The sequence below is a fragment of the Mastomys coucha genome, unplaced genomic scaffold, assembly GCF_008632895.1.
Source record: "Mastomys coucha isolate ucsf_1 unplaced genomic scaffold, UCSF_Mcou_1 pScaffold15, whole genome shotgun sequence".
In the NCBI taxonomy this organism is placed as follows: Eukaryota; Metazoa; Chordata; class Mammalia; order Rodentia; family Muridae; genus Mastomys; species Mastomys coucha.
In genome coordinates this window covers 110,956,266-110,977,593 of record NW_022196897.1, presented here as the reverse complement: position 1 = coordinate 110,977,593, position 21,328 = coordinate 110,956,266, and the positions used below count along the sequence as shown (strand labels likewise).

The window sequence follows — 21,328 nt, the reverse complement described above, 5'->3', positions numbered from 1 at the left end:
CCTGCTGCTTTTTTGTGCCTTATTTCAAAACTCACTTCTTTGAGGATGTTGCTGAGAACTCTGGCAAGCATTCAGATATTTTAAAAGCTCTCTGTGTGCCAGGGAATGGCTTCTTTTCACTTCTTTTGAGTTATTTCTTCTGGTGGTTCATCTTCCATCAGGGATGGAGGGGATGTGGTTACTCTGTGTGGCAGAAACTGGGGGAAGCCTCTGTTAGGATTATATGTCATTGGTCTCTCCATAGAAAGGAGGATGTGGGGCTCTGCTCCTAGCAGAGGTCGCCAGCCAACAGCAATGTCACCTGAAGTTGCCTGAAATGGTGATTCTCTAGTCCTTCCTGAGGCCCGCTGCTGAGAGCCAGCCCTTGGCAGGCTCCTACAGCCGCCTTGACACACAATGACATTTCAGAAGCACTGTAAATGTCTTCTCATCAAGGCTGCCCCTCGGTTTATTTCTTTCCATTTTAAAATATAAAAAATTAGCAATAATTTTTTGAGAATTTTGGACACCAATACAGTGTTTATATAATTTCCACCTCTTCCTCATCCCCTTCCAAGTCCTCCTAAGCCCCTCAACCCCCTCTCAAACTCATACTCTTCCTTAATTATTGTTTACACACACACACACACACACACACACACACACACACTCACATATACTTACACACACACACGCACACACACACACCTTGCTGAGTCCATGTGGTGTTGCCACATATAAGTGTTTAGGGCTGGCTGCTGGGGAGGCTTGTCCCTGAAAAATGTCCCCATCTCGGGAGCCATTGATTCCCTGTAGCTCTTTATGTAGGTGTGGGACCTTGTGAGGTTTTCCTGTCCGTGTTGGCATGTCACAGGTTTGTTCCTTAAATAATTTATCATGCTGCTCAATATGCCTTTGATTAAGTGACATTTATGTAGTAAGTTTCTGGGGTAGAAATGAGTAAGATATACTTCCCACCCTTTAAAAAGTGAGAGCTTTATCTATATATTCAGCATAGAATGAGTTGTGTCATTAATCTAGCAAAAATCGATTAAAATAAATAATGAGCTAAGCAAGCACTTATGTTTTAGACACAGGGCAGGTAGGGAGATTTCTGCCACTTAAAAATGTGAATCTACAAATACACAAAGGATATCTGACTCCTTCGGCAAAAGCCCTTTGTGTGAATTAAGCAGGTTTGTTGTTCATCCCTGAATGACTTTCATAATCTTTGAGTTTGGTCAGATTTGGAGACATATTACCATCACTGTATTTAGGTACCCTGCCCAAAAATGTCAATTCAGGCAGAAAACAAAACCAAAACCTGTAAGCACAGTCTTTCTACATAATTCTTCACAATCTGAACCATAAGTCTGAATGAGTAGAGAGGCCCTTGGTCCTGTGAAGGCTTGATGCTCCAGTGTAGGGAACGCCAGGGTGATGAGGTGGGAGTGGGAGCACCCTCATAGAAGCAGGGGAAGGGGGTGGAATAGAGGGTTTGCAAGTGGAAATTGGGAAAGGGGATAAATTTGAAAAGTAAATAAATAAAATATCTAATAAAAAATCTAAATAGGTTGAGTATTTAGCTGATTTAAGAATCTTCTTAATGCTTGAGCTGTTAGTTAACATAATGTGAATGTCAGTGTTATATTGGACACTTCTCAATAGAATAAACCACTGTTAAGAGGCTTGGCTGCTTATAAGCTATGACAAATTGTAGAGCAGGGATTAGCTGGAGCAAGGGCCTGCCAGGGTTAAGGGTGTGCCATTATCCTCAACCTGGGGCTTGGTCAGAGATGAGGATGACCTGCAGCTCCACTTCTATCTCCTCTATGCTGCTAAATTTTCCAGCTCAGGTGGTATGCGTGTGTCAAAGGGGACAGAAGAGAAAAAAACACCAGGAGGCAAGTTTGAGTGATGAGTTTTTATGCTGTCTAGATTCTAGAAATGCAGGGGAACCCTGTGGCATTCTGAAAGTAGTGAGAAGAAAAGATGAACTCTTTTTCTTGTTTATTTTAACCTCAAAAAATTATAGAATGTTAAAATTGGTTCAAGAATATGTGGATTTTTGCTATTTTTCTTTGTAGAGCAGGACAGGTTTTAGTGAGCATTAAGAATAAAGGAAAGGGGAAAAAAGAAGAAATCAAAGGGATTTGGCACAAAGATCAGACAGAAGAAAAGCCCAGACTGCTTCAGCTAGTCCAATGGCTCACACAGAAACCACTGTGGGATCAGCCTGGAAAGAGAATGCGTAGGAGGGTCAACCACAGACACCGTGCAGACACTGGGCAGACAGGATAACTGGACAGGCCATAAATGCACATTCCTCGCTAGGGTGTGCAGGATGCTCATACTCAGGGCCTCCACTCAACATGGATGGGTTGCAATGAACCAACTCCGCATAGTTCTGTGTGTTCTGGGAACAGAAAATGGGATTGATTGATGCTGCAGGGACAAGAGTGTTTTAGCCATCCTCTGTGATGTTCATCCATTTGTAGTCCTTAGGACAGGAGAGGCAGACCCAGGCTACCCTGCTGTCTAACAACCATGGGTTTTTAATCATGAAACAGAAAAAAAATAGTCTATGTCATTTTTAACGTTCCTATTATCATCATTGTCGTCATCGTTGTCATCATCATCATCATCATTATTAAATGGGAGAAGGGACACCCTCCATGGGAGCAATGCTTTGTTTGGTAGCTAGAATAGTCATAAAGTGTAAGCTAAAAATTATGTGCATGCTCAATGAAAGTATACTTGGTCCAGAACTGCTGTGAGGCAGGTGGACATCTTGTAGTTATGTGGAGTGTTGTTATGGGAGAACTGAGCAATTTCTCAAATAAAATAAAATAAAAGCATTTCTGTTATTGATATTGTTATAAGATTACTTTGTAGTCATGTTTTGAAGTGATGTCAGCCAAAGTTCAATATACATAAACTATCTAGAAAAATGGTGAAAACTTGATTTTGTTCATGCTTTAAGCAGTCGTAATAGAAAGTCAGTGAATATGACCTATAAGTTCTTTTCTGCCTCGTGTCTTTCTGGCATTCATCATCCCACATATATGGATGATGATGGATGTTATCAAACAGTTGAAATCCTAGATTAAGGTTATAAGTTTGAAAATGAAGAGAGAAAGAGAGTAATTCCAAGTCCTCCAAATTACCATTATTCTTTTTAAATTTTAACCTCAGACATAGATGAGTGTCTTCAGAATGGCCGGATCTGCAACAACGGTCGCTGCATCAACACCGACGGCAGCTTCCACTGTGTGTGCAATGCAGGCTTTCACGTCACGCGGGACGGAAAGAACTGTGAAGGTAATGGCGGGTCTCCAAGCCACTCCCATCCCACTGCAGCTTCTGCCTCGAGAGTCTTGGATAAGACAGATTAAAGCACTGTGTGAAAGGTGGAACTGTCAAAAGTGTTTCGCATATTTCTTCCTGAAAGGCAAACCTAAGTCTCCATGTTGTTGTGACCCCAGTCAGTCACACATACTGTCAGGCAGCAGTGCATGTTTGAAGGTACCTTATGGTGATGGTGCTCTTCCAGAGTGTACCATTACATCTGAGTTCTCTGCAATCAGAACTTGAATATTGTGGAGTTTTATACAATAACAACAAACAAAACAACAACAAAAACAATATTTAAGCCCATATCTTCTATAGTCACTTATAAACTCTTTGTGCAAAGTGCCTGGCTAGCAACAGGACCCACTAAGCATGAGTGGGCATGTAGAACTGCTTTGAGAGGAGCTAGGGGTGTGGAGAGCCAGCCTCTTATCTTGACTTCTGAAGTCATCTGTGACAGGCTTTCCCCTGTGGAATATGTATGAGCGCAGTGGATGAGATTCCGCTTTGGGGGGCCTTCAGCAGAACTAAAGAATGTTCTTTATCGTGTTTTCCAAACTCTTTAGGAAAGATCCCAAGAATCTGTTAATATGTTGAAAGAATTTCAAAATTGTTCTTAGGAACATGTTTGGCAGAATATAATCTTGGTGATTCAATCCACAGACTTAAGGCCAAAATTCCCAGTTAGGGTCAAATCTATTATTTTTAAATAAAAGAAATAGAGAAAAACCATAAATTGTTTTAGTTTGACTAAGCCTGTAAGTGAAGGCAGGTCATGTCCAGAGGTGCAGGCCTCCTGGGAGGGCTTCAATTGCTCACAGGCCAGCATGCCCATGAAATTAAGAACTGTCTTTGTGATCAAAGGGACCTAAATATTAGTAGCTCAGCTGGATCCCATAGCCGAGTCTAGCACTGACCAAATCCAGCTTTGCAATATCTACTTCAAATTGCTTGAAATGACAAGCTTTCTTCTACTTTGTATTATTCTTCAGATTACTGTTTTTGAGAATTTCATACAATATATTTTGATTACATTTTTCCCTCATCCAGCCCCTCCCAGGTCCTCCCTCACCTCCCTACCCACCCAACTTCATATTATTTCTCTCTAATGGTCTTTTATTTTTAAAAATGAACCAATATTTAGCCTAAATACATTTTCATTCCCAGTAGCCTTAATTTTTGTTTCAGTTTCAGTTTCTTGGAAGACAAGTCTGTGAACTAAAGAAGCTGTTAGCCAAGCTGTTAGTGCTCCTTTTGGTCTAGGGACCGGTGACCCTCAAAAGGATCCCGCTATTCCCAGTCAAAAGAGTTATCCTGAATTTGGGACACCTGTTTCATGTGCCTTCTCTTTTTGTATTTATCGTATGGATGAAAATTAGCCTTAGGCTATATTAACAAAACTAAGACAGAAATGTGAAAAGCTGGAGTTGTATCCATCCTGGCCTGCCTTCCTCTTCTTATCAAGACAATGCATAACTCTGTTTCTAGATATGGATGAGTGCAGCATCAGAAACATGTGCCTAAATGGAATGTGTATCAACGAAGATGGCAGTTTCAAGTGTATTTGCAAACCTGGGTTCCAACTGGCATCAGATGGCCGCTACTGCAAAGGTGGGTGCTGCAAAACCCCCAAAGTGTGCTCTTGGTCTGCTTTTCCTTTTCTCTACAGCTTCTGGGAAGATTCTCCCTGGGAGGAGTTCCCTGGGCTCTGCTTTGGAAACCTGACTTGTATTCCTTCTTACATTCAGCTGTCCAAACAGCCACAGTTAATGAAACAAGGCGAGTCTTATTTCAGAGAAAGCATTTGGGTTCTTCTCCGAGGGGCCTAAATCAGCTGAGGCGTGGCCACTGAAGGAACTGAAGTGTTAATCCATTCCAATGGCTCTGACCAGCATTCTGATAAAGCTGAGTTCTGCCTTTGCCTTCCAGATGGGGAGTAAGGACAGCTAGGGGGTGATGTTTCTTGATCATTTCCTTTGCCCAACTCATCCCATCTTCCCCTGGTCGAAAATGCTGACTTATTTGTGGTACTATATTTCTTACTGGCTCATCTAGCTATCATAAGAAACAACAATGAATTTAGGTTTTACCAAGTTATATAAGCTAAGGAGGAGGAGGAGGAGTTAGAAGAGGAGGAGGAGGAGGAAGAGAAGGAGGAGGAGGAAGAAGAAGAGGAGGAGGAAGAAGAAGAGGAGGAGGAAGGAGAAGAGGAGGAGGAGGAGGAAAAAGGGACAAAGCAGAAAAATAAACAAGGAGTCAGGGTAGCCAGATAACTTTTGAAATAAACTCATTGCTTCAAGTATTGTAAGCAAAACTTGGAAGTTCCATTTGTGCTGTAGGGGTTCTAACAAGAGTTGCTGGAGACAAATTTGTTGCTATCCCCTGCTGTATGGAGTCAGGGATGAGTAACTGTTGCATGTAGATGCCAGATACTAACTGGAGTCATTCTTCTTAGATCCTTATGTGCAATGTCAGTCCAGGGTGGCCAAGAGCCTCTGTTCACAGCATCTGCTGCAGAAATGTGGCACTTGATACTGAAAAGGCAGGATAAAGTCCCAGGGCACCTCTTCTGACTGTCCCTAGTTTTCAGCTCTGGTTAAGGTATAGTGGAAGAAACCTTGTATGTCTTCTTGGCAAGGTATGCACTTTCTCCAACCTTTAAGGAGCTTCCAGCCCTTGGCTGTTTACCTGCACGCCCTGTGACCTTCACACTGGTGGTTTGTAATATTGTGAAAATCCATCTTTAGTAGAAAACAAACAGTTGACTCTTTTCAAAGTTTGAAGTAAGAAAATGGTTTCTGTACACATTGAACTCTGTGCCAGGAGGAACTGACAATGGAGAAGAGAGGTTTGCGACATTCTGCAGTAAGATAAAGTGTCCGGGTGTGCAAATTAAATACTGTGCACGTGGGAAAGAAACGGGAAGGGTGTGATTGATTACTGAGCTGTTTGTAATGCCAAGGTGTGGTAACCGAGGCGGCAGCCTTTTGGCATCTAATTATGCTGTTACAGAGGATGTTATGAGCTCAAAGATGAATGTAGGCTCTGAGGTCGTAGGTGATCATGGAAATTGTCTTTTACATAAGTAGTGTTGTTGAATTATATGAAAGAACTAATAATTGCACTGGTTCACCTGGACTCAGCATTTTGTAGCGAGGGAAGGAGGAAGAGAGGAGGAAAAGAAGAAGAGGGAAGAAGGGGTTGAAGGGAAAGGGAGAAGAGGAAGGAGGAAGACAGCGGGAAGGAAGAAGAAGGAGGTCAGTTTGTATTCTTGTCCTCATCTTTCTTCCTAGAGCTCAGATAAACACACTTGGGAGTCCGGGAGAAGGTAGCCACCTTCTTGTGTTTCTCTTCATCTGTCATCCTGAAGCCACAAACACACGGCAGCTGAGAGCCTTGTCACCAGAGCCTCTGCCAACTGAGGGACTACATGTTCCACTGCGAAGCATTCAGGCTGCTTTTTAGAATAGTCTTCACTGTCTTACTGTAGGTCTCTGCTTGACCAAAAGGATGCCTGAAACAAATGAACCAATCTGAGTTCACATTCTTAAATATAACTGCTGTTTTAAAACAGTCTGAACATGAAGTCTTGGACCACCAGGGTGTATTTTATGCCAAATAACACAAGCTAAGTAAAACAGAGAGGTGCTTCACTCTCAATTTGCCTTTTTAAGGTCAGGAAATAATTGCATACTCTATTGTATATTATAAAAGGACTGTTGGAAAGTGACTTGGTTCTGAGCATCCTTGTTTTTCAAAACTCAGTTTGGGTACCCTTCCTACTTTTAATGGGGGAATTCTCTACTACTATTGTTAATATGAGCCCAATGACATCTTTTACAGTATTTAAGGATATGCATATGATACTAAAAATACTCAGCAGTGCTTTAAAAAGATTTTACCAACTTCTAGTGCCTTTGAGTGTTGTACTGACCAAGGGCTATCATCAAAGTCATCCTGTATTTCTCTCTGTTCTGTCTCTGTAGTGCTCCCTCCAGCATTTAATGTCTGCCTCTTGCTGATTGTCTCAGAGGTCTCAGCAGGGGTGCCAACCTGGGTGTTGGCTGCAGAAGGATAAAGCTTCCCAGCACAGTTGAAGATGCAGTTTATAATCAAGCTAGATCCAGGCATGGCTACAGTGGGATGTGTTACCCAGAGTCCTTTGCCTTCTGGTGGTCATTTTCCTCCCCACACCAATCCTGTCTGCCTTTTGTGTTCTTGCATTTTATAGCAGGCATCTTGGGAGGATTCTATTAAGATGACTTTTAATAGAAAAGCACAAAGCTTGGTTGATTTCTCTCTTTCCCATCTCTGGAAGAACACTGAGCAAGCATCTCACTAATGTGCCACTGGGGTCATTGAGTATCATTTTCCATAGTACCCCTGTTCCAGTGTTACCGTAGTGAACGTGTTCAATGGTGTTAAGAAATACTTCTTCCTACTGCAGATATCAATGAGTGTGAGACTCCTGGGATCTGCATGAACGGACGCTGTGTGAACACCGATGGCTCCTACAGATGCGAATGCTTCCCTGGATTGGCTGTGGGTCTAGATGGACGTGTGTGTGTTGGTAAGAAATAAGCCATAGCCTGATTTATGATAAATACTCCCCAGGAATCAGCAATGCTTATCAATTACAAATGTGTCCTACCCTAGCTGGTGAGACAAAGTGACTTCTACTGAGCAATTATTTAACAAATCCAGATCTCTTCTTGAATAAATTGGACACTGATGTTAGGAATAGAAAGATAAGGTTAAGTAAAGGAGAGGCAAGGGAATCCCCACCATTTCTTCTCTCTTTCCTGAGCCAACAATATAGCTGTCTTTAATTTTTCTCCCATGTTCTTTTGTGGATAAAAGTCTTTAGAATTGATTTATATATGTATACCATTTTATGGTGTGTATTTTAATAGAGAATTAAATGTCCAAGGGAAGTGCACTATGCCACAGAAACATGGATAATTCATAAGCATGCAATGACAGTTTTACACGGCTTTGAGATTTGTTAAATAACAAGACTTTTATCCAAATTATTTTTTTTAAGATACTCAGTAAGCCCTTTGATTTAGGAAAGGATTGGGTGAAGCTGGAAAGTCCTTCTCTAGAGATAAAGATAACACAGCTCAGTTGACCAGCATCTGCAGGTTTATATAATGAACCTTTTACAAATTAAACTTTCTCCCTTTTGGAAAGTAAACCCAATTTAGACATTCAATAACTGCCTGTTTGTTTTTGAGTAAGCCCCATTTCTAATAAAGGTCTTATTTATCACCATGTAAGATCCAGCCTTCACGCAGAGTTTATAAAGTTCCTGCCCTGTGCATGCCTAAGGAAGACAAAAATGAATGAAAAATAATCGCAGATCTTAAGGGCCTCACAGTTTGCTCAACTACGATCACCAGAGGAAACTGGTCGATGCTGGCCATTGGTCCCCACTGCTCGGACCCTAATGAGTTTTTGGAGTTTTATATTAGTTTTGATTTTTTTTCTCATTGTCAAGTACTGAAAACACAGGCATTCTCTGTGACTAAGAACAGGGCAATGGAGGAAAAAAAAAGGCAGCTTTGGCTTCAATGTGGGGGTTTTTAATCTGTTTAAAATGACAGTATAATGATGGGTGCTTCCTCCCGTTTAGACACACATATGCGGAGCACATGCTACGGGGGATACAGGAGAGGCCAGTGTGTAAAGCCGTTGTTTGGCGCTGTTACCAAATCGGAATGCTGTTGTGCCAGCACCGAGTATGCATTTGGGGAGCCCTGCCAGCCGTGTCCTGCACAGAATTCAGGTGAGTGGCAGCATGGAGGTACCATCATCCATGGGCCTTGATTTCCTATAAGTTACCGGGAAAGGCTGTGCTATGCTCCCAGGGACATCTTGTATACCCTTCTGGGGTCTTGGCAGAGGCTAGCCGATGTCTAGACACACGTGACTCTCCCGTCTCACTATTATTTGCCATAGGCAGTCCATGTGCCTCTGTAGGAACCATCCCACCTCAATGCTGGTCACACTCCCGGGAACACATGCCATTTCAGGATGCTTGCTTTTTACAGGAGATGACTATTAGAAAAGCGGAATTTTACACAGTGTAAAAGTAAATAACTTTCAGATGACCCAAATATTCCCAACAGCTCCCCAGAAGGCCATTTGTGAATTTTGTTCACAACCCACATGTTGATTTTGGTGCACTTTTCTTAAATGGCTTTATTCAACCTTAGGGAAAAAGTATTTTTCTACAGTTTAGGTGGCATGCCTAGTGAAAAACAACCAGGCCAGTGAGGCAAAATTCTGCTTCCCAATCCACAGGCAGAAAGACTTGGGAGAGATTAGTTATTTGTGCATAGCTTTGCACATTTAAGTATTTTAAAAAGACTTACAATAATGAAAATAATTATAAAATGAGATTATACAGACAAGGAATTCTTAGTGTTCTGACCTACAAAATAAATTTCATTAGATGAAATAGATGGTCCTATGCAGATATAATTATCTAGATTCATAAAGGAAAAATAGTTTATTGAGATGTTTCATGTTGTTTCCCATATGCAAATTGAGTGTATATGTTTGTGTGTGTGTGTGTGTGAGAGAGAGAGGGGGGGGAGGGAGAGAGAGACAACAGTAGAAAGGGGTGGTGAGTTGAGAGAAAAGAGAAAGTAATGAAATGTTTGTATCATGAAAGCAGAAAGAGGGACCCTTTGAAAGAAGAGAGCCAGGAAGAGAGAGGAAGAAGGGTGTGGGAGTAAAATTGGCATACATTTAGGAAGAAAAAAATGTAGCTTATTGAAATGAAGATGGTCGATTTTTACTATTTGAGTATCATCTTAAGGTAGCTTGGCAGTTGACTTTTGTTGTCCTAAAATAAAGCTAGGGCTAAATAAAACAAACAACCCAAGCAGTTAGTAAGATTCAGTTATTTCATCTCCTTCCTAAGTAAAAGTCATTAAAAGTTAACCTAAGTATGATTTTTTCAGTGCCTTGTAAATAAAAATAACCTTTGAAATTACAGTGTTTGAAATGAACATCATAAGAATCTAAAGGGAAGGCTTTAAAGAACATAAAGAATGCCACTGAAAAGGGAAGGTTGCTTTGGCTGGGAATAAGTCACAGATTCTCTGCAGGTCGTCAAAAATCAGTTAAATACACTACTAATACGCTTCCGCTAGTCCTTCAAACAAAATAACTGCTTCAAACAAAATAACACCACAGTCATATATGCTGCCCTTGCTTGCGCTAAATTTTCAAAGTGCTTTTCTCATAGACTTGGATTTTATAAAACAGATGTGTGTCAGTAAAGCTGCAAAAGATGATAGTGCTCACAGAGTGTGAGCAGAAACATACTGCATACAGTTCTTTGCTTTAACAGTTTCCCCTCTGCACCTAGAGCATCTCCAGAGAGTGTGTGTGCTCAGGGGAATGACATGGGTTTAGGAAAAGGTCACTAAAGAAACCCAGTTTCTTGAAGCAGTGAGGCTTAGCGGAAGCTAAGCCGGAAGCCCGTGATCGCTAACTTCCGACTCATATTTGTGTTTTTCTGTCTGAGGGTATTTGCATGGAAAAGGTCCACAGGGGAAAGTTCTTTGGTCATATCAGTAGTTGACAAGAATGTCAAACCATTGAAGATCCTCTTAGGATCTCCCTCATCTTAGGAGTGGGTGACTTCACAATCCCTAGAATCTCTTAGTCAGCTCAGGGAGAAATTGCAACCACGTGAATTTCCAAGGTCACCATGTGCTGTGCAAGCCAAGTGGGCTGTGAAAAGCTGTGCCACTAGCTCCTCACCCAATTTATGTGGTTCAGCAAGCCTTCTTGTCCCCTCGGCCTTTAACCATTTCCCTCTCTCAGAAAGCAGTCAGCTTTGAGTGCAACTCTGGGGTGCTTCTATGCTGCCTGCCGTGCTGCTGTCTGAGGCACTACCTTGGGATAGCTTAGGAAATAGTTATTAAGAGTGTGAACTGCCTGTGTTTATGTTATCTCATTAAACCCAGAGAGCTTCAGTATGGAATGGGGATGAATACCCAGAGAGGAGGGATTTGCTCCTAGCCATAAGTATGTTAGCATTCAGATCCCTTAACTACACAGAGCAGTTGGGTCTTGGCCAGTGGCAAGCACAGGGACCATGCTGAGCCTCTGTGTAGGCCAAGTATCAGCTAATCTGAATTCGCCGTGAGAACACTGTCCACTGTCGTCATGGTTTTGCCTTCTTGCTTTATTATTCAGTTCCATGACCATGTCAATAGTTAAGAGTGTGAGAAGATGCTAAAGGAACATTTTTGTTCTGGTTTCGTTGTCATATTTCCATCTCTGGGTTTAAAATACACGGTGGCCTACATGCTTCTCCTTGTCCCCGTTTGGTCTCCTTTTAAATGTTTTTTTAAAGAAAACAAAAACAAAAACAAAAACATTTTACTGCTTATTACAAAACACACACTTTGAAGGATTAATTTTTCATGCTGCTTTCTTGTTTTTGTTTGTTTGGTTCATTGGGTGTATGTGTGTGTGTGTGTGTGTGCACACGCGTGCGCGCGCTCACTGTGTTTATTTTTGAGACAGGGTCTAACTGTGTAGCCTTGTCTGTCCTGGAACTCACTGACCAGACTATCTTTGAACTTAGAGGAATCCTCCTGCCTCTGTTTCTCAAGTGCTGGGATTAACGGTCCATGCCACCTCACCTGGCCAGAGGATTATTCTTTTTTTAATTTTATGCTTTCCAAACTTATTTGTCTACCATCATCAGAAATAGAGCAAGTGTTTGTTCCCTCTAATAAAGTCCCAGCCACCATGTGCCGTCTCCCTATGTGACTCTGATTCTGGCTGCCAGAAACCATGGGCTGGCAAAGGCCTGTTCCATCTCTGGTCCCAGGTGTTTGCATTTCTTACTGTTCACCATTACATCACTCTGAATGTCGTTAGAGTTGTCTAGTAATGCTTCATAAGTCCTAGAGAGCTGATTCTGTCACAAGTTTGGGGAGCAATTCTGCATACCTCAGTTCATAAGAAAGAGAGAGTGATCTTAACCTTTGTCAGGGGTTTTCCTGTGGATTCAACATAGAAAACGAGCATGGCATCCAGATGAGTCACAACTGTACCTGCACATGAGCCGGGATGCTCTGCTGTGCTCTTGTGAGGGGAGCCCAGAGAGTCTGTGGAGGACGGAGGACATGTGAGAACCTGATTGTACTGGAAAAACAGCTAGAATTGAGAAACAGAACTATCCCCAGGATGGCAGGGAAAAGTTTTATTAACAGCGAAGAAACCACATTTTAACAGGCACATTTCAGTGTACGTGTAAAGTGTTCCCTGGTGAACAAAACGAGTTGTAGGAAAAAAACACCCTTTCCAAAAGTGCTTTGCCCAAGAAGTTGCTATGACTTCCTTGTATCCTTCAAAGTCACTTTCCTCAGTGGTGCGGAACGCTTAAAATGCTTGAAATGAAAGCCCGGTCTAAAGGGGACTCCCGCAGGAGTTCCTCCCTGTTCTGTTACCACTTTAGATTGGTTCTCCTTGCTTTGGAGGAAATGATTGTGTGAGCCAAGGCAGAATTGACCTGTTCTGCAAACAAGGCACTCATTTATTATCTGATAATTTATTGCAGCGGAATATCAGGCACTCTGCAGCAGTGGACCAGGAATGACATCAGCAGGCACTGGTAAGGAGCCACTTTGAAGTTTCCTGACTTAAGCATGTGCAAAGGCAGTATTGAGCCTCCTGTGGGTATCGAGTTACTGTCATGACACAGTCTGGCCTGGCACCTTGCTGACTGTCACAGGTGATGGCCATGGCAGAGCTTCTGTGGCACCTTGGTGGTTGTGGTTGTCGGGCTTTCTCACTGGCCTTTCCTGGGGACAATTTATGGAGAGCTGTAGATGAGATATAATGGCTGGTGTTGCTCATTCTAGAGAAGCAGCAGCCTGAGCCTTTTATGAGTTTCCATTATCAAATACAGCTGAGGATTTTAGATTGAACAGTTATCCATTCAGTCTAAAAGATTTCTTAACTCTAAAAGGTTCAGTCATAAGATACCACTTAGATTTTCTAGCAAGAAATCATATCAGCTAGCTGAGTTTGAAAGAAAATATTTATGTAGAAAAAGGAGAAATGTAAGGCATCATTAAAAAGAATCAAAGGAGAGCACTGAGATGAATGTAAAGATGGTGACAAGAAGCAATTTGACTAGGGGGCTCTGGGGAAAACCAAACTGGCTGATTCACTTCATCATATGTGTGGATGAGGATGAGGAGGGAAGAGTAATGAAGAGGGGGGAGCAAGAAGGGTGATGATAGAAGATTCAGTGGGGATCAGAAGAGCTGTGCCAAGGACAAGGGGATGAAGCAGATAACAACCTTGACTGATAAAGACCATCCATCCACGTACCACCACTCTGTCTCCCTCTCTGGTATTAGGGAGGTCTGCTCAGTATGTGTGAGCACAGAAGAGGCAGTGCCTAGCCTCCTCGGGGGCCAAAGCAGAGGCTTTGTCCTGTGAGGAGACCTGCTGAAGGAATTCTGCACACAGTGGGAAGGAGAACTTGCTTGAACACTAAATTTGGAGCTAGGAAACACATGATTCATACTTTAATTTGAAGATATTGTTGAACGTAACAAAAACTTAAAGCAAGGGCATGATGTAATCACCTTGCTGGCAGGATGGGAGGCAGAAGCAAGAGGGAAGAGGTGATGTCATGCCAGGGACTTGGTCCCTGTGCATCCTCTGCTTTCATCCTGGTGCTTGGATCATCTAGCACATCTTCTTCAGCTTAATTCAAGGATGATGGGTGATCTTAAGGTCACAGCTCAGATGCCAGTTTCCCTCCGGGGTCTAGAGTCGGGGAAGATGTGACTCATCTTACAGGGGGCAAAAAGAGGGAAATATTCTCTTCCAAGTGAGCCCATTGAGAAGTCCTAAGGTGCCTCACTGTGCATGTTGTACTGTTTTGTGTTGTTTTCATTTAATGATTGTTTTAGAATGTGATTAATTTTGATCTTTTTGGTGGTGTAGATATAAACGAATGTGCATTAGATCCTGATATTTGCCCAAATGGAATTTGTGAAAATCTCCGTGGGACCTACAAATGTATATGCAACTCGGGATACGAAGTAGACATAACTGGAAAAAACTGTGTCGGTAAGATCAACTTGCTTTCTGTGACGTTTCTGGTGTAGAATCACATGCCAGATTCACTTGGTAAAAGAGAACCTTGTTAAGTGTAGGAAGTGCAAGTGTCGGGAGCCTTTCTCACATGGCTACAGAGCCATTCCACTGAAACAGTTCTCCCAACTGCTCATTAGATTTAATCAGAGAAAGTACAGCTTGTTTCCAGTAATAATGACTCTACGTTGGTTTTAACAAGCACCCTTTTCCATGTGATAGCAACCTTTAATGAAGGAAAAATCCAGAAACTAAGTAAATCATTTGGTTGGGAATAAAACAGTCAGTCTAGGGCATTAGTTTTTTTTCTCCAACATTCTTTAGTTGCCTAGAACAGTATTTTCTGAGAGCATCTTCTGTCTGGAGTGACACACAGCTTTGTGTTTCCCAAAGTTGGGCTTTTAAGACCAAGACACTTGCACTCTTGGGGAAAGGATGCACATATAATAATATGTAAAGTGGTGCGTTTTTTTAATTTGAAGAACACATACACCTTTATGGAATATGATGCAAATTGATGTTTTAAGATAAACTAGAAACATCTCAGATTATATATATATATATTTTTTTTTTTTCCATTCATGGCTTTGAGGTTAAGCATCCTACTTTTACTTTGGTGTGATTTTTAGAGCCAGAGCTGGGAAGGTCCCTGTCCAAGGAGCTGATCTAACTTTAAAGCAAGTAATTGATTATTCAGGGATAATTCAGACTGATATAAAAATCTGTTCACTCTTCCAGGCTGGCACACAGCCTATTAAGTATCAATAACTTATTGCATGTACTCTGAACTCTACTGCTACGCATACAGAATGAGAATCTCCATGGGCTCCAACCCAGGAGAAGAAAATCTCTGTTTCCATATGTCTCTGGCCCATTTGAAGCCTCCTGGTGGAAAATAGTTGTGTTCCTTATAGTATTCTGATAGACTTTCTGTGTGCCATATGCTCAATAGAAACATTACTTCTTGTCTGATTTTTTCATATTTTAAGCAATATATATGCATATATAATGTATGTAAATATATAGACATATAAGCACATACATAAAAATATATATTGTCTATTAAAGTATATTCACTGCTGTGGTTAGAGTAAATCCACATGGCCTTCTCCTCACAGTACTGGGATTATAGATGTATACCATCATATTGAGGGTGCTTTCTATTTATTTAGTTCCTTAAAGCAGTAAGATTAGTCCTTTTGATTCTAACGCTACAAATCAATTTCAGAACTAAAGATAACTAACTTTCAAAGAATCCAACAAGTGAGTCAAGTAGCATCCAGAAGCCCGAGGCTTTGTAGACACTTAGTTTGGACAGGAAGAATAAGCTCTCGTGTGGGGTAAGCCAGTGGAACAAGAGTCTGCCTTGGTGGACTTGGTGGACTTGATTATACCATTAGGAATTTAAAGACCTAACCTGAATGGCATCGCCTTCAAGGGACAAGCTCTTTCTAACATTCCCATTTGTTCTTTCCAGACATTAACGAGTGTGTGCTGAACAGTCTACTTTGTGACAATGGACAATGTCGAAACACACCTGGAAGTTTTGTCTGTACCTGCCCCAAGGGATTTGTGTACAAACCTGACCTAAAAACCTGTGAAGGTACCTGTGCTTTGGTTCTGCCACCACACACCTCGCTCTCTGGGAAAGCCATGAGACCACCCTAGGAGTCAGTTAGAGTCTACTTTAGATAATCAAGCCAGTTCTGTTGGGATTCTCTGCTTCTAGATGGCACCACACAAACTCTAGCCACTTACTTGCATTTGGTTTCAGGGCATTCATTTCTATTTGCCTCTAGCTGGCATTTTTACTTGCCATCGCTTAATAGATGAGGAAAATGTTGTGCATGTATAATCTGAATCCATAATTTTATCCAGATTTTTCTGAATACAAAGACTCAACTCATGTGCCAGTTTGTACTAAAGAAATATGCTCAATTAGTATTTTGACATCCCTTCTAGTTTGGCAAAACCTGTTTAGGCCAGCTTTACTATCTAGTGAAGAATATGTGGTAGCAATTAAAGCCAAAGTCGGGGTATGCATTTTATGCTTAAGACCAACTTTCAGTAGTAATGAGGACCTGGTTTTGTTTCAGACATTGATGAATGTGAATCTAGTCCTTGCATTAATGGAGTCTGCAAGAACAGCCCTGGCTCCTTCATTTGTGAATGTTCTCCTGAAAGTACTCTGGATCCAACAAAAACCATCTGCATAGGTATTTATCCTTCTGAGAATGCTTTTTCAGTGTTTATCAATAATTCAGCTCTCCTGCGTTTAATGGTTGCTTTGACTGCCACAGAAGTCCAGATATAAGAGATTAGCTGTAATTCTAGTATATACATTGGGTTTTTGATAAGATTCTGTTAAATGTCTGTCAACTCCTCTTTCTGCAGAAACCATCAAGGGCACTTGCTGGCAGACTGTCATCGACGGGCGCTGTGAGATCAACATCAATGGAGCCACCTTGAAGTCCGAGTGCTGCTCCTCCCTTGGCGCTGCCTGGGGAAGCCCGTGCACCATCTGTCAAGTTGGTAAGAGAAGAGGGTGCATGACTGTGCAGCTATCTCATTGGTCAGTCCACTGACTTAGGTCCCCATGGACAATTTTAAAGATGACCTTGATAAAAATATTCCTGAAGAGGAAACCAGCAAAGTATCAGAGATGTCTATTTTATGGGATTCTGGCCAGGGTGCCATTTTCCATCTCCATGTGGTCACGTAATTAGCTTGTGGTGCTTCCCCTGAAGCATGAGTTCCCACAAGCTGAGCTTTACTAGCAGAGACCTCTCATTGCTGCTCTTCTTTCATCTATGCTGGCCCGTGCTTATTCACAGCAGCAAATTCCAACTCCTGTCCCAGGCCCTCCCTCCAGTTTCTTCTATTTATCATGACTGAGAAGTCTACATAGATGTCGTTAATATTGCGTTGTTTCCCCACAGATCCCATATGTGGTAAAGGCTACTCAAGAATCAAAGGCACACAATGTGAAGGTATTTCTTATTTCTTATAGACGTTACATTTTTGTGTGTATGAAGAATGTTTGTGTTAGCGTGACCTCAGTAAAGGGATAGAGGAGCTTCACAGTGGGCAATATGATGCAGAGAAAAAAATTACAGAGAACCACAGAACAGAACAGATGTTAAATGCACAGGCTGTTGCCAGTGTTAGATCACTACGGCCAAAGGACAGCGAGGCTGGCTATGCTTTAGAACAACTGTGCATCTTTTGGAGTGGCTGCATTTTCAAAACGCCATCTGCAAATCAGGAGCACAAATGCAAGACTACTTTCAAAGACTGTAAAGTTTGCATTTGTGGTTAGAAACCCCCCCCTTTTATTATTGTTGCTTGTTTATTTGTATCACATTCCTGGGTGATTTAGAGGGGTGAACTCAGTTGCCTCTGTTTTCAAGGTCCATGTGGACCCTCTCCAGTTCACTGTGGTTCTTTCTCATGGAGTCCTGAGTAGATATAGGTCACGGTGACTAACATAGCCTGACATGACACAGCAGCTGAAGTATTTTAAAAAACAACAGTCCCATATGGGGGAGAAAATGGAGAGTTTTTTTTTTTTCCTGTTAAAACAAAGAGGAATCCTACAACCCCCACCCAAGGGCTTGCTTTCCAAATGATGACTGAATCCCCTGGCTTTATTCTGGGTCAGACTAGCCGTTCATAACTTATCTGAGCTTAACAGCACATTTTGGTATACAAATGGCCAAGGAAAAACTCAGAGGAACAAACCCCCCCAAAGTATGTTCGACTTCGTTTTTGTTTAGTTTTCTTTCAAGAAAACAGTGAGACTTTTTCTCAATACTCTTGGCTTACCGAGAGTCCTCTTTAAAATAGGTTTGTGTGGGTGTGTGGTGTGTGTGTGTGTATGTGTGTGTGTGTGTGTGTGTGTGTGTGTGTGTGTTAACTAAGGCTTTCAAGGTTCTTCCCTTTTGGCATTTAGATTGCCTTTCTTTGGATTAATTCAATGATGTCTGTTTTTCCAAATTAACTGCAGAGAACACCCTGCTCCATGAGGCAAACTAGGAAGGCTCAGTAGGCTGGGTCAGCTCTGGTGGATGACAAATGGATGGTCATGCGTGTTGACGCTCCCTCACCCAACCAACCACGTGGGCTCAGTCCTCCTTCACTGGCCCACATATCCCACAGCAGGATTTGATTTTCATACACTCAAGTTCAAGCTTTTCCTTCTTTGATACTTTTTGTCTATTTCCAGTCATCTTGTCTCCTAATGCTAACTATAACCCTCAGAGTCTTACTTATCAGAGCTGTCCCCCAAACCCTTGGCCCCTGTCTCTACAACTCAAATACGATTCCCAGAGGCCAGTGGAGAGGCACCTAGCTTTAGTGAACAGACCCACCTCTTGCTATGAAGACACATCAGAAGTTAATATGAACTGTCTGGAGGCAAGCTAGTGTTTTGAACTTATTAGGTTCAGAAAAGGCTCTTTCTTTTGTTAAGAATCATTGTGAATCTATGAGTGGGGTAAACCAGGATTAACTTATAGAGATATACTGGCTTAATGCTTTCTTTTTTTTTCTTTTTTCTTTTTAGATATCAATGAGTGTGAAGTGTTCCCGGGAGTGTGCAAGAATGGCCTGTGTGTCAACTCCAGGGGTTCATTCAAGTGCGAGTGTCCCAGTGGAATGACTTTGGATGCTACAGGAAGAATCTGTCTTGGTAAAGATGAATAAGATGCAGTTAGACATTTGGACACGCACACGCACATGCACATGTACACACACTCACCCGCAGGTTCAGCTCATCTGCTAGGATCTATTCTTGACAAACTGTCTTCCTAGCTCTACTGAGGGAAGGCTTTCTTCTGTGCTAGTCTTTTCATTCTTCAGTTCAGTGCCACCACAGTTGCTATCACCCTGCTACCCATATGCCCTGGGCTGTAGAATACATGCTGAGTGGCAGAGGGAAGAACATTTGCATGTAATGGTGTGCCATACCCCATTTCTTTTAGGCTTGTGCTATAACTGACAGATAGACCCTTATAGGAAATCCCTGTTGATGTCAGGAGCAGAAATCCTCCTGGGAAAGGGAGGTGGGGTGGACAGCTAGGAAGCAGAGATATATCATCTCTACCACTTGTATAGGAATCTTCATGCCAAATGCTAGAGCCCGGGGGACACGACACATCCAGTCATCTAGTCATCCCATCCCAGTGACATGGAAGAGACTTGAAGTCCTCAGAAGGATGCCTCATGACTCTTAGCTGTGATATCTTTCTGACTCCTAGTGTTATGACCATAAGTGTCTCGCTGCTTAGCCTTTGACTCTGTAAATGACATCACGTGTAGTTCATATCTGATGCTGAATCAGACTGAAGAATATCCCTGATGAAGACTACTTTATGTGCTTACAAGGCTGTCAGTACAGTTGAGGAATTCTGATCATTTGCAAATGAGAACCAACCTTCAGGCATAGAATGTTTACAATATGGAACAAAAGGGAAGTTCAGAGCTCTGAGTCTTTTGTAACTAAGGATATCAGCAAATCTAAACCCAAATCTTTATTTATTTAGGAGGGACCTTATTTAATGAAGCATTCTTCTAGATTTTCAATTGAAAGATGGAGTTTGCTTTAAATTACCTGCCTTAGTCTGTAAAACTTGGACACAGGGCTGTTTAAATGCTTCAGAGGGCCTTCAAAAAAAAAAAAAAAGACACTGAGTAACTTGAACCCTTAAGTAAATAATCACAGCCACATTGTGAAGGCAAATGGGAAGAAAGACACACTTGAATGATACATCACAGTTCTTGGGTGCATAATCTCAAAGCATCACCCTGATGCTTCCTGAGAGATGGACATAACATCATTTGGCAAGCGTGAAGATTTGGGATCAGGCATAATGATTTTGCTAAGAAACAGTAAGTTGAAGAATAGTCCCAGAATCCAGGTCTTCTGTCCGCTGGTCAGCCAGCCTCCTTTCCAGTTGCTTAAATTTGGGGCTGGGAATAGACGTGCACACACACATATTGAAGTAAAACATCTTAGAAGGATGGATGGCTTTTGTTTGCCATTTCCTCTTTTAATCTTAAGAAGGGAAGCCCTCTTTCCAGATTGGTAGTCTGCCTCTCCAGAAATGCAGTCAGTCCAAGGCCATAATGTTTGAGCAATAGGTACATTCCAGCAACAGAGCGAGTCTGCTCACAGACAGGAGATGCTGGGATACTGTGGAATGCACACCCGTGGTGATAAACATGGCTTTCCATGGAGAAGATGCTCACACTCAGCAAAGTGGCACTTCTCGGCCATTGGCTGCCTATGCAGAGCTATCAGAAAATACCAAAAGTTGGAAGGGAGCCTTTCATAAACATGTCTGAGGAAGACGAGAAAGTCTTCATTAGCTGGAATACCGACCACCTAATCCTAGTTTTCAACTGGAAAAAAAATGTAGTCATGGAATATAGCAAACTAGGATGTGTTGCATTTTCCCTAACAAAAGTCGGTAGCTTTGGGCAGTGAAGGGCAAGCTCTCCTCAGTCTCCTGCCCTCTCTGACAGACATCCGCCTGGAGACCTGCTTCCTGAAGTATGACGATGAAGAGTGCACCTTGCCCATCTCTGGCCGCCACCGAATGGATGCCTGCTGCTGCTCTGTTGGGGCAGCCTGGGGTACGGAAGAATGTGAGGAGTGTCCATTGAGAAACAGCCGGGAGTATGAAGAACTCTGTCCCCGAGGCCCTGGGTTTGCCACAAAAGACATTACAAATGGGAAACCTTTCTTCAAAGGTATGTACGATGCTCCCTGTGGCTGCTGCTGCTACTGATGATGATGAGGATGATGATGATGATGATGATGATGATGATGATGATGATGATGATGATGATG

General features: G+C 42.1%; 1 protein-coding gene across 1 annotated transcript in view; it reads left to right on the top strand.

Moving 5' to 3' along the window:
• Fbn1 (fibrillin 1) overlaps positions 1–21,328 on the top strand; it is a 209,270-nt gene that overhangs the window by 119,239 nt on the left and 68,703 nt on the right. The window contains exons 13-24 of the mRNA XM_031371746.1: positions 3,175–3,300; positions 4,819–4,941; positions 7,778–7,900; positions 8,966–9,118; positions 12,923–12,976; positions 14,326–14,451; positions 15,953–16,078; positions 16,572–16,691; positions 16,870–17,007; positions 17,415–17,465; positions 19,040–19,165; positions 21,001–21,228. Coding sequence (XP_031227606.1) covers positions 3,175–3,300; positions 4,819–4,941; positions 7,778–7,900; positions 8,966–9,118; positions 12,923–12,976; positions 14,326–14,451; positions 15,953–16,078; positions 16,572–16,691; positions 16,870–17,007; positions 17,415–17,465; positions 19,040–19,165; positions 21,001–21,228 — 1,494 coding nt within the window. The remainder of the gene's footprint in view (positions 1–3,174; positions 3,301–4,818; positions 4,942–7,777; positions 7,901–8,965; positions 9,119–12,922; positions 12,977–14,325; positions 14,452–15,952; positions 16,079–16,571; positions 16,692–16,869; positions 17,008–17,414; positions 17,466–19,039; positions 19,166–21,000; positions 21,229–21,328) is intronic.